Source organism: Oncorhynchus kisutch, linkage group LG13, assembly GCF_002021735.2.
Source record: "Oncorhynchus kisutch isolate 150728-3 linkage group LG13, Okis_V2, whole genome shotgun sequence".
Classification (NCBI taxonomy): Eukaryota; Metazoa; Chordata; class Actinopteri; order Salmoniformes; family Salmonidae; genus Oncorhynchus; species Oncorhynchus kisutch.
Window position 1 is genome coordinate 30,431,185 of NC_034186.2, and position 13,409 is coordinate 30,444,593.

General features: G+C 40.3%; 1 protein-coding gene across 4 annotated transcripts; it reads left to right on the plus strand.

The window, feature by feature from the left end:
* Positions 1-229: 229 nt before the first annotated feature.
* soat1 (sterol O-acyltransferase 1) lies at positions 230-9,125 on the plus strand. 4 transcript variants are annotated; one of them, XM_031785983.1, is made up of 16 exons: positions 1,508-1,733; positions 2,412-2,548; positions 3,436-3,494; positions 4,649-4,758; positions 4,882-4,944; positions 5,092-5,199; positions 5,291-5,573; positions 5,688-5,766; positions 5,861-5,954; positions 6,077-6,122; positions 6,217-6,346; positions 6,525-6,622; positions 6,777-6,875; positions 7,074-7,209; positions 7,322-7,467; positions 7,622-8,681. In XM_031785983.1, exons 2-16 carry the CDS (start codon positions 2,413-2,415, stop codon positions 7,694-7,696), a joined length of 1,662 nt encoding a protein of 553 aa, XP_031641843.1. In that variant the 5' UTR covers positions 1,508-1,733; position 2,412; the 3' UTR covers positions 7,697-8,681. The 4 variants fall into 4 exon arrangements, with proteins under 4 accessions (XP_031641842.1, XP_031641844.1, XP_031641843.1 ...); XM_031785981.1 differs by having other exon boundaries at positions 1,510-1,733; positions 4,610-4,758; positions 7,622-9,125; XM_031785982.1 differs by lacking the exons at positions 1,508-1,733; positions 2,412-2,548 and adding an exon at positions 230-386 and having other exon boundaries at positions 4,610-4,758.
* The last annotated feature ends 4,284 nt before the right edge of the window (positions 9,126-13,409 follow it).

The window sequence follows — 13,409 nt, forward strand, 5'->3', positions numbered from 1 at the left end:
CAAAAACCATGTAGACAGATTTAATTCACCACGCTATAGCACATGTTTACCATTATACCAGCGTGGTCTCATAGATTAAACGTAATATAGTAAACGTAAATCCAGGAAACTGACATTAGTTTTATATGTTACATTTGGTATGGTTACATAAGACAGAAGCTTACTTAAGGCAAAAATGATATATAATGCAAACGTCTAGCATCCCAAAGGTTGCATGTTCGAATCTCGTTATGGACAACTTTAGCATTTTAGTATGCTGGGGATGACAGTGTCCTGCGCTGCCGCAGCGCTTTACCGAAGTTTGCCCACCATTTCAGACCTGGATGGTATGGGTGGAGAGAGCAGCAATGGAGAGAACCCTTGCAATGGAGAGATCCACAGTAATGGTGTGAGAATGGAGCTTGATTAACAGGTGTCAGAGCTAAATGCAACACAGGTGGTTGAACAGTTGGAAAGTGTTTATGCTTATGAGTAAGAATGATCTATGTGGGGTGACATTATCAGGATATAGATGGTGCAATTCTTAGGTCATGGGTTGAGCTCTCAAATGTCATTGTTTTATTTCCACATAGTCAATGGTCAAACCTGTTTAAATTCTGAATGCATTTTTCAATTAATGTATACCTAACTATCAATGGGCATAAAAATTGGAAGACAAGCTATTATCTCTTTGCTTACTTGCTTGATTGCTAACTGACCTCATTGGAACTGAAAGACCTGGTCTGTCAAAAAGTTAGTTGAGGGTCAGCGGACGGTTGTGATTTGCTGAGCATGCCTTGCTAGCTGGCAGCAGTCAGAGATTTGTACAGAGCCAATAATATAATAATGTTCGAACCATCATGGTACAGTCATTCAGTACAGCCATTCAGTCATGGGTGTGTTTGAATGGTTGTAGTGGCACTTGCTTAAACCCCAGCAGGTGTTTCTCACTAGTCATGTCTTTATAGTGGTTACATTTGTTTCTCAAGACCAGTCTTCAATGACTCTCAAATGACTAAGCGCCTCATGGAACTTCCCTGATCTGTCCTGTTGCCCAGTTCAATTTCAAAGTTTTTACATTTCTTATAAAATAATTTTTCAACAGCATTCAAAGGTCGGTTGTTATCTGTAGAACTATATCTGGTCTAAAGGCTAAATGGTAGCGTAATGCAAACGTCTAGCATCCCAAATGTTGCATATTCGAATCTCGACATGGAAAACGTTAGCATTTTAGCTAATGAGCAATTACTTAGCATGTTAGCTAACCCTTCCCCTAACCTTAACCTAGCAACCTAGCTAACATTAGCCACAACAAATTGGAATTTAACATACGTTTTTCAAATTCGTAGCATATTGTACTAATTGCAATTCATAACATATCATACAAATTTGTAATTCATATATCATATGAAATGGATGACAGGACATCCACAAATTAATACACACCATACGAAACTTAACATAACATACTAAATGGAGTGGCTCGGATTTACTTATAGCATAATGTGAAATGCTCTGAGACTAGGTTGCAGCCAGCATACTGGTCTGGAGAGGGAAACTAATAGGCGGAGTGACTGTAGATTATTGATTTGGGACTGACCCTCTCGTCATTTAGAGGCGGGGTGGTGGCGTAGAAAAAGAAGAGACATCATCGCATCACGTTTTTTCAACATTGAAGAGATGAGAATGTGATGAAAATTGAAAGTAACAGATTAACACGGGGGTTTCATTTCAAGACAACGGCTCAGTGAAGGGTGAGTAGCATCAATATAGCTTGCTAGCCAATTCCTTATCTCGCTAACCAAAAAAAAACACCAAACGCCGAACTTGACAGACAAGCTCTGCTAGTTACCTCGCGCTTGACTGACGTTTTCTCGAGCGATGGAACCACAGAATTTGAACTCTCATAAGAACAAATATTTTTGTGACTTGATTAGCTCGATTGTAGCAAGTTTGTGACGTATGTACAGGGCACTAGCTACATAGCATAGCGTAGCTTGTTGTTGAATACCTGGCACACTGTGATTTATCCATGATGGTTCGAACATTATTATATTATTGGCTCTGTACAAATCTCTGACTGCTGCCAGCTAGCAAGGCATGCTCAGAAAATCACAGCCGTCCGCTGACCCTCAACTAACTTTTTGACAGACCAGGTCTTTCAGTTCCAATGAGGTCAGTAAGCAATCAAGCAAGTAAGCAAAGAGATCATTGCTTGTCTTCCACTGTTTTTAAGCCCATTGATAGTTAGGTATACATTAATTGAAAAATGCATTCAATGGCCACTGATGTTTTCACATTTTGGCGTTATCATGTTTTTTAAGACTAGGAAGTTGAATTGTTTTAACTAATTGTGTGGAGCTCCATCTAGCTTGTCAGGTGAATATGATTTGTGTGTGTGTATACATATCCAACATTTTGTTCTCTTACAGGATGGAGAGTGGGGATGACAGTGTCCTGCGCTGCCGCAGCGCTTTACCTAAGATGCCCACCATTTCAAACCTGGATGGTATGGGTGGAGAGGGCAGCAATGGAGAGAACCCTTGCAATGGAGAGATCCACAGTAATGGTGCGAGAATGGAGCTTGATTAGCAGGTGTCAGAGCTAAATGCAACACAGGTGGTTGAACAGTTGGAAAGTGTTTATGCTTATGAGTAAGAATGATCAATGTGGGGTGACATTATCAGGATATAGATGGTGCAATTCTTAGGTCATGGGTTGAGCTCTCAAATGTCATTGTTTTATTTCCACATAGTCAATGGTCAAACCTGTTTAAATTCTGAGTGAAGATAACCTGGATTAACCCCAAGTACAGTCATTCAGTCATGGGTGTGTTTGAATGGTTGTACAGTGGCACTTCCTTAAACCCCAGCAGGTGTTTCTCACTAGTCATGTCTTTATAGTGGTTACATTTCTTTCTCAAGACCAGTCTTCAATGACTCTCAAATGACTAAGAGCCTCATGGAACTTCCCTGACCTGTCCTGTTGCCCAGTTCATTAAAGTTTTTACATTTCTTATAAAATAATTTTTCAACAGCATTCAAAGGTCGGTTGTTATCTGTAGAACTATATCAGGTCTAAAGGTTACATGGTAGCGTACTACTCATTTGATCCTGTTTGAAGACAAAAATTGATTTAACCACACCCCAGCTAGCTTGTCCTTAAGGTTCCCTGAGACTGTGCTTATTATTTCCCATGGGGAATAATGGCCAATTGTCCACCCGCTATATTGATTTAGGCATTTATGTAAATATTTAACATGGTATTGTTTACTCATAGTAGGCCTATATTAATCCTCCTCTTCCTCTTGGGTAACCTGGCAACTGTATTGGTCCTGAAGTAATTTAGGATTCATATTCCTCACTGGCACTGGTAGACTTTGGAACTGAATGAATACGAAAGCCTGATCCACGCTTTATTGCTTTGCATAAATGACATTTTCTCCATCTATTTCAGGAAAAATGGAAGTGGAGCGACTCATCAGCAAGAAACTCCAACTGAAGAGGAAAGCAGAGGTGAGACTTAAAACAGAATGTGTTGTCAGCAGGTAAAATTTGTTCTGAGCCTGTGATTAGATTCTGAGTTCTGATGTCAAATCCTCCAAACAATGTTATCTGTTCTCACATGTCACCCGTCCATTGTTTGAGTCCCAATGATTCAACAAACTCCTCTTAGTTCTGTTTGTGGATGTGCCTAATCATATATATTTTTTAAAGTGTTTTGTGCCTTGCTTCTGCACTGCCAAATCCCTACTAGACTGATTCAATCTTTTCCTTAAGCCTATGTGAGCTGTAACATTATCATTTTAACTTGGCGAGCTGCTTTGCCTTGACTGTTTGTTTTCAAATCCTGTCATTATTTGTGCATTAGGAAAAGAGCTAACAACTAGCAGTGAGCCAACGTACAAGGCTATTCTAATCTCCATCTTTCCCACTTTCATGCCTGGAGAATGGAAAGATACAGCAAGATTCAGTTCTGCTTTTATGACATCCAAACCCTTGTCTGATTTGAGTCCATGGGTATTGCATACCAGTGAGGAAATTACTGAAATGCATTGTAGGGGTCAACCTCGGTGACTGAGTGTCCAAACGAAAGTTTCACAATTAATTGGGAAGTGCAAACTGAAGAGGGCCACTTGAAACATGTATTGATGTATGGTGTAATTGGCTGAACTATGAAGTGTTATTCACATCTTATCGCATTATAATAGATGGGTGAAATTAACACGTCCTGTCTTTACTGTACAGGACACCCAAACCCAGAGAGCGCCCTTATTTTCACACAATGTAACAGGAAGAGAGAATGAGGAATAGGATTATTGTTTTCTTAAAGTGATCTTTTAAGGGCAGTTTGTTTAGTATAAAGGTCAACTAACCTCTACTGTGCAAACAGATCAAATAGACAGAACAGTCACCACAGTCTTTCTGGACATGAGGTCATCATTAAAATATATATTTTTTAAGTGTCATCATTATCTCCAGCTACAAATGGTTACTTTCCGTTCTGACATAATGTTTGTCAATTTAATATTTGTCTTTATGATATGGATTTAAATAAACATTCACAACCATCCTTTTCATTTAACTGAACCCTATGACTTGCTGATTGTGAATGTGTATCTGGTTGACAGCACTTGAAGTTTGACCTGATGAGGCAGTTTGACTCCCAGGTGTTGGAGTTCATGGACAGTCTGATAGAGGAATCGGCCAGCCTGGAGCCTGCTCCTGTCCCTGCTGTCTTCTCCCCTCCTCTGTCCGATAAAGAGAGGAGTAAGCTCAGGTATTGAGCCCCTCACTGCTCCCTTTTGCCTTCCACCCTTCTCCTTTCTGACCTACTCTCTTACTATGTCAGAGGTCAACATCTATTTAACTAATATTTTGTCAATGATTTTTATTCTATTAGGCATCTCCAAGGGTCATCCCAGGGCCAAGGCAAACAGTTTGTGTTCCGGAGGTCCTTGTTAGAGTAAGTGACGAGTTAATAATAGACTGTGTGTGACTGCTTTTGACAAAAAGCTCCCTCATCGAACACTATATACATTGTGCTTAAACTGAAATGTTGCTGGTTCCGTATTGTTTATGTTTATCATGGTCTATGTATCTTGTTTCACAGTGAGCTGTTTGAAGTGAACCACATCCGGACCATCTACCACATGTTCATTGCCCTGCTGATCCTCTTCATCCTCAGCACCCTGGTGGTTGACTTCATCGATGAAGGCAGGTGAGGTGTAACACTGACTCTTTACTGATCTCTCTCTTTAAATATAAACTACCACTTGTGTATTGACTCTTCATTCCCCCCTCTTCCCCAGATTGGTGCTCGACTTTGACCTGCTGGTCTATGTATTTGGACAGTTCCCCCTGGTGGTGATTACCTGGATCTGCATGTTCCTTTCAGTGCTGGTGGTGCCCTACAGCCTGTTCCACACCTGGGCCTCTCACTACCATGAGTCCCGCCATGGGACCCTGTGGTCTCTTCTACTGGGCGCTCTCTTCCTGCTCTACCAGGGCCTGGGCCTAGGCTTCCTGCCTACCTTTGTGGTGGTGAAGAACAGCTTTCCCCCTGCATCCTGCTTCATCATCATCCTGGAACAGGTACTCCAAATACAGGCCCGCCCGGGGCATGACATGTTCTTTGTTTTATTGATGTTCAGTCTACTGATGGACATGCATTGTGATTGGTTGACAACATGTGCTGTCTCCCTGCAGGTGCGCTTGATGATGAAGGCACACTCCTATATCAGGGAGAATGTCCCCAAAGTTCTGGCTTTGGCAAAAGACAAATCCAGTAAGCAACTGTTTTTGTATGAATCATTTATATACACTAGCTTACATTCTGTTTTTGTCTGTAGATGTATTCAGTTCCCTTTTTTATTCTCCAGGCTCCTCCCCAGTCTCTCCACTCATCCCACAGCTGAGCCACTATATCTACTTCCTCTTTGCTCCCACCCTTATTTACAGAGATAAATATCCCAGGTAAGCAGAGTGGAATGACATAAGACCTAGTTTAAATTAACATACCTCTTGCATGTTATACTCAGCTGCAAGAGCGCTATTTGCCTTTCTGTAAACATTCAAACTCTTGTTTCCCTCTGCAGGAATCCCATCATCAGGTGGAGTTATGTGGCCTCTAAGTTATTACAGGTATGATTTGAGAATCTAAATGAATACCTGAGCATAGTTGAAGACCTTGTCCAGGATATCAGTTCATTTATGTAGTTTCTCTCTCGTCTTTCAGGTTCTAGGATGTCTCTTCTATGCCTACTATGTGTTTGTGCGCCTCTGCATCCCACAGTTCCGCAGCATCAGCCAGCAACTGTTTGACCTGCGGGCCATGGTCCTGTGTGTGTTCAACTCTATTCTGCCAGGTAACTCCAGTCAACACATCTTCACTTGCAGCTTGTGTCATCGGCACCACAGTATTCCTCCTGCATGTTCACTATATTGTCTTCTGGATCACTCAGTCTGGATGATTCTGTTAACTAACTACACAAATATTTGAATGAATGGAGGGAAATCATATGTCATCTGTGTGTCTCTCTCTAGGAGTTCTGGTTCTCTTCTTGGCCTTTTTTGCCTTCCTGCACTGCTGGCTCAATGCCTTTGCTGAGATGCTGCGGTTTGCTGACAGGATGTTTTACAAGGTACACAGGCAGATGCCTTTCCTCGGCCATATTACTCATTTAGTCAATCACTGACTAGATCTACAGCGCAGTAGTGCCACAGTGTTCACTACACTGCCTCAATCAGCTCTTTGCTGTGTTCTTTAAAAAAATAATATATTGATTTGCTTCACAGGATTGGTGGAACTCCACATCCTTTGCCAATTACTACCGCACCTGGAATGTGGTGGTACACGACTGGCTGTATTACTATGTGTACTGTGACTTCCTATGGGTGAGTGTTATTGTTGCACTTGGCATTAATGTTAATCTCTCTGTTTTTACAATACTTATGAATTATCCCTCCCATTGCTGTGTAACTCTAATCTTAAACAAGCAAGCCAGTTGAGCAGCTTTGATTTAATTTTGTCCATGCCGTCTTAACCCTCTGGTCTGTCGTCTGTTTTTTTCCCCCTACTCCACTCCCTGACAGATGTCAAAGAAGAGATTTCGGGCGGCAGGCATGTTATTGGTCTTCACTATGTCTGCAGTAGTGCATGAGTACATCTTGGCGATCTGCTTCGGCTTCTTCTACCCGGTCCTCTTCTGCCTCTTCATGTGCTTCGGAAGTAAGACCTTACCTTCATTACAATACAACAGACACAATATAAAAACAGAAGGTTTTTTTCTGACTCCCAATCCTAACTGCTCATCTTCTTTACTGGGCTGTTCATCTGGCAGTGATGTTTAACTTCATTCTTCATGACCGGAGAAAAGGCCCAATTTGGAACGTGATCATGTGGACTGCTCTGTTCCTCGGTCAGGGGGTCATCATCTGCCTCTACTCCCAGGAGTGGTATGCACAGCGCTACTGCCCCCTTCAGGAGGTATATGCCACTGCACATCTAGGAAAAACATTCATTTTAGGCTCATATTTCATAGCTTTTCAGATCAAGGAGAGTAAATATTTTAAACGATTGAGATGCAACCTTAGATTCAACCAAGTCTTTACATGCCATGTTTTTTTTGTCTTGTTTTTAGCCCTCTTTCCTAGAGCTGCTGAAGCCGCGTTCCTGGAGCTGTCACCTCCAGACCAACCCAGCAGTCGACTCTTGAGGGGCTGTAACTGACATCACATTGAACTACTGAACCGACAACACTCGCCAATCTATTGAATGTGTTTAGGAAGAGCACAACCTCCTGTTTCTTTCAAGCCTTTTTACTTTTTGTTTGACTTAATTTTTTTGTGTTACACTAGTCATTCTGACTGATATTGAGACTGCGTTATTCATTTGAAAGGGCATGGAGTGAGACATATAATGGACTCTGTTATTCACAAAGATGCCTTATTTATCCTTTTAGTTACATGACAAACCCATTGGAAATCAGGGTAACATAGAGCACAGAAATGTGAACCGAATAAATATATATGTATAAAATATTATTTTTTATTTATAATTTTATTTCCAGCCTGGATACAATTACCACACTCTTTCATTTGAAATGCACTTTCAATGCCAATATGGTAAATTGTAAAATTGCTGCTTTTCCCAAAAGTTAACCTCTTAGCAAACATGCAGTTATATATATTTAGCAAATAATTTACTTAACCAATTTTTTTTTTTTTTTTTAAATGAACCCAGACATTTCAAATGTTCAGCCACTGTATTTTGTCGTATATTCTCCAAGGTGTTTTAAGTCATGTCGATGGAGATCAGCGTTGGGCTCATTTCAGATGTTTGAAATTAACTCCCATTCAACTCATGAGTTTAAATTAGAGTTGAATTGGCTGCACTCCACGGGATGTAGAGTTTGTGTGACAGAAACTAACTCAAGGAAATTTCACTCGTCATACAACATGAGTTTCATTGAATCTCACAGTTCCAGACACCAAATAATAACTTTTCTCTGGAAATAATGTTTAACTTTGGTGCTTAGAATAGCCAATTATATTTCTGCCAACCCTTTCATTTGTTTGGCTTCTTTTTGAAGTCCTCATGGTCAACTGCAGGGTTACACTAATGCATTCTGGGAAATGTATTTTCCTCATTGAACAAAATGTAATCAATTTAATGAAATACAATAACTTTGAATATTCACATACAGGTTTTGTTTCCCTTGATCATTCAGTTTGTCCTGAAAATCAATTGTTTTAACATGTATATAATGACATGTTCATGTCCAATATCCATATTTGTATAGACCACCTAATATAGAATAGAGGGCATTTGAATTTCTCTGAACTCAATTACATTTCCTTTCAGTCAAGTTTGAATTGCAATTTTGTTTGCTGTTTACTATTTAAATTCAACATTTAAATTGGAATTTGAGGCATTCTCCATTTTAATTCTGAAGTGAGCCCGACCCTTATGGAGATAAGTTGCTCTGTATTTACTGCTATGAATGTTTTTGTCAGATGTGAAGCCTTACACAAAGATTAATGTTAATTAAGAATATGTATTTATTCAAAAGCAATATTGAAAGTGTTCCTATACCAATCAGAAATTTCACACCTGACCTTGAGTTGGTGGAAACTGCACTGCTGTTGCAGCTGGCTGCTCCAATGTTGCCATTATCAGTATGACTGATGCATGTATTGTTTATTTACTTGATTAGTGCCAATGCCTAAATATACACTAGTGCATTATTTGCTTTTGGCAGAAATTACATCATTACACTAACTGTTGCCATTAATGCTGTAAATTAGGGATTCCATTTCAGCTTCTATCCATGAGTCTGACTTGTCATTTTGTGATTGTCTCTCTTTAGAACAGTTTTTGTTTTTGACTCAAACCATGTATGGTGATAATTTAAACCAGATGGCGCTGTAATGTAACATTTTTGAATTCCCACGACAATCTATTTTACTCATAAGTAATTATTTAAGAAGGACCGTTAACAAAACATTGTTATATAGAGAAACGTGTGTGTGTGAATGTGTGTGTGTTTATATATATCCTATCAAGAGATTTTGTTGCAAGACTACTTCAGCCTGTATTGTAATTGGGAGACTGTTTACTATTTGTGGTCGTATTTCAGTGGTTATTCGAGCCCACTTTTGAGATTATTATGATGCTCTTTTGATCATTTAGAAAATGAGTGATACTTTTGTTCAGATATTTCTATTTTGAACGAGATTGACATTCCTCTATTTGCTTGATACATTTATGGAGTTCTAGTGTTTGAAACATTTATTTGGTATTATACGAGATATGTTGAATAATATTTTCCATTACAGTGCATTAGGTATATGTCAGGTTGAAAATAAAGCTATAAATCTATATTTTTGGTCTTTAAACCAAACCCTGTGTTAGAATTGAGAGTGCAGCATTTTTTTACTTTAAAAAGAACAGTTCGGGTTTGTGATGTACTTTCCACATAGATATTGTACATTCACAAATGTCAAGACAATACAAATTTGAATGGATTTTTTCTAAATGTTTTTTGTCATAAAGTTTATTGTTAATATTTATTAACAAATGGCCCCCTTTTGTTATTTACGATGCTGCTACTCGCTGTTAAATATCTATGCATAGTCCCTTTACCCCGACCTACACATACAAATTACCTCAACTAACTGTACAGGTGCCCCCTGTAGATAGCCTCGTTATTGTTATTTTATGTGTTACTTTTATTTTAAAATTTTAATTAGTCAATATTTTCTTAGCTCTATTTTCTTAAAACTGCATTGTTGGTTAAGGGCTTTTAAGCATTTCACGTTAAGGTATATATATACCAGTTGTATTCGGCGCATGTGACAAATACAATTTGATTTGATTTAATATAAAATGTAGTCAGTTCAAATCAAAGATGTGGGATCCTATCCATGAAATCACACCAGTATGTACACTAGGAATAGGGGGGAGGAGGACATACAGAGGCATGAAACATTAGCTGTCAAGTCAGTGGTATGGAGCCGAACTGTCACTGCCAAAAGAAAACAGACATAGGTTGTCTTTTTAAGTGTTCTTTGGTAGAAATGGCTTTCACACAAATACATTTGGTCAATGTTATGACAGTATTTCAAGAGTGTATATTCTAACGTTGAACAATAGACATTTCGTTTTTCCAGAGGTCTTACTTCATACATAAAACCTGTGAACAACGCAATCATGATAGTAGTTGGTCTAGCGAATCTCGACAGAGGGTCTATGGTGGTCCTCGAGCTGTCCGCCTAGTGGCTCGGAGGTCCTAGTAATGTTGGGGACAGGGATGGGAATGGAGTTTGGTGAAGGGTGAACCCCCCCCTTCTTTGCGAAATAGCAAGCTCTATTCTGCGGTAAAGATGGCGCCGGCAGAGAGGGGGCGCGCAGTGGCCGGAGCACGGCGAAACGACCTGAAAGGCTCCATATTTCATAGAAACTCGGACGTGGGGGACCGAATATTACTGTCTCGAGATCCCACGGGCCGTTGGCAGAGAGTTGTTTTCAGTGATTTATCAGACTTTTGCTTTATTGTTTGAGGTAAGGTGGGTGGGTTTCACAACGATATAGCTAACAGCTAACGTCAAGCTAGCTAGCTAGGAGACTGGTTGAGGAAGACTTCTGAACAGGCCGCTCCATAATTTGGGGATGTGAACTGGGAGTGTGCAGGGTTGGATAGCTTCGTCCCGAAACATCTTTACACTGAACTGCGGGGATGGGACAACAGGTAGGCCGCGTTGGTGAGGGGACTTCGACAGGGCTGCCACCGCCACAACAACAGCAGCAACACCGGGGAAGGGGAACAGGGGAAGGGGAAATGCCGGGAGGAGACCCCGGGAAGTCAGTAACGTTAACACTGGAACACCGCCAGGCAGGGTTGCTGCCGTTAACGTGCCGGACCCAGCAATTAATATATTCACCCAGCATTCAGGTAGGAATAGCCACATGGTATTACACAATAGTTATTTAATCAATTGGTTGTGTGCAATAGTAGTCAACTGTGATTTTTAATTGGCTAGCTAACCAGCCAATTTACTTCTACTAATCAACTCTGCTCGTCAACGACGCGTTAGCGGAAATACAACCAATTGCCATCAGTGCCAGCTCTAGTTGTACGGTTGACCAGCATATGTTTGCTAGTTTTCTTGGTTTCTAATATGTTCTCGTACATTATCAGACAATGAAGTTGAAGAGCACAAGCGTGAAGTGACAATGACAGCTTGACATGTCCCACAAGTAGCCTAATGGTTGTGTGTTTTTTCTTCATGCAGCTGTCTGGCATGGGCAGGTAACAGTGCAGTCAGTGCTACTAACGAGGATTGGGGTTGTTATTCTGATCCCAAACAGAGTGATGAAGACAGAGCCGTTTCAGGACTACACAGCTGCAAGCAGCAAGGGACTGTTCACTTCTCCTGCCACTGAGAGATTCTTGTTAAACAATGATCTCTGCTACAAGGGGATGCAGTGGCAATTCCACTCCATTAACTCACTATGGCAGCCACAACAGTCTCACATTTCAGCCTGAAGAGGTTTACACATGCTCGGTTACAACATACTCAGCAGACAATTGCAGCTCAAAGTAATTTTTTGAATTATGTTTGTGTAACTGACTGTAATCCAACATATTCTTTGAGGATACTCTCATTTTCATAGACATTGTAAGGTACTGAAAGACTCACTGTGGTCAAATGATCTAGTTCCCCAGTGACACACTCAGTGTGCTCTGAGGGTCAAACTGGATAGATGTACTCTCATTGTGCTGCTGTCTAGGCCTGTTATGTGTCATTGGCACTCACGATTTGGTCAAGAGAAGGCAATCATTAAGGATCTCCCTGCAGGGAAACCATTATTGCATTTGGCTCACTGAGCTAGAATGAGTTGCTGTTGTGTATGTATGCATTAGGTTCTGTATGACCATTAGGGATGCGTTATGTTGAGGGGATGTTATTATTCTTTGCATGACAAAGCTATAATATCCATACATGATTGTAACAACTATCCAGTCTACTGCTTCCATTGAGCTTCTGCTTGCCTAAGGGAAGGTCAGTCAAAGTCTCGTATGAAATCAGATGTGATGTGAATCGCAAGATTGTACGTCTCATCCAATAGTTGTTTTTTCAGCGCTCTGCACTGGGGCAAAGAGATACCTGTCACATCTCCACAATTAAACTCTTCAGCTGGAAACGCAAACTGAAAAGTGCACACTATCTGTTTTTAAAATGTCAAGTGTCCTTTTTATAGCTGGATGCATAGCCAAGTTGTTGGAAGGCTGTTAATGGAAGGTTTACAAGGTTATATTTTGAAGTAACTCTCTCCTTGACCTAGCAGAATCAATTCTAATGTAAGTTTAGGCTATATGATGCAGTTATTACCTGGCAGTGCCACTGTTCGGTAATATCAATGTGTTGTGAAGGCATTGGACCATATGAGTAAATTAGCAATGTGTCAATGTCGAACATGGTTTTGTGTTCATAGAATTTGAGCTCTGCACATCTGGCTGAGTGTGATGTGACCACACACCAAGGCTGCTTTAACAAAGTTATTTTGCAACAAAGCACATTTCCTCCTTTCTTTGCTGAGCAAGATGATTTGAGATCCTTCATCCATTTTCCCATTTGTGATTGCCACTGTTCAATAGTTGATCTTTGTGTGGTTTGTCAATGGTGAAAGGCTAGGTGTACAGTGCAGTTTTTACCAATGCAATGACTTTGTAATCATGTTTTGATACTGTGGCTATTTTAGATGTATGTCTCAGTCTGTGACCTTTTCGAGGTGTGTGTGTGTGGTAAGTGTGTACTGGTATCCATGTTTGTATGGGTTATGCCTGTGTACGTGTCTTTTTTCTGAAGGGATTCACGGTGGGGACAGACAAGTTTTCTAAATCAATGGCCTCTGCATGTCACTGT

Excerpts from the sequence above, each read along its gene's own strand:
- soat1 (XM_031785981.1), top strand. The coding sequence starts at position 2,413 with ATGGAGAGTGGGGATGACAGTGTCCTGCGCTGCCGCAGCGCTTTACCT. Across the intron at positions 6,347-6,524 it reads GTTCAACTCTATTCTGCCAG|GAGTTCTGGTTCTCTTCTTG; the intron begins GTAACTCCAGTC and ends GTCTCTCTCTAG. Across the intron at positions 6,876-7,073 it reads TGTACTGTGACTTCCTATGG|ATGTCAAAGAAGAGATTTCG; the intron begins GTGAGTGTTATT and ends ACTCCCTGACAG.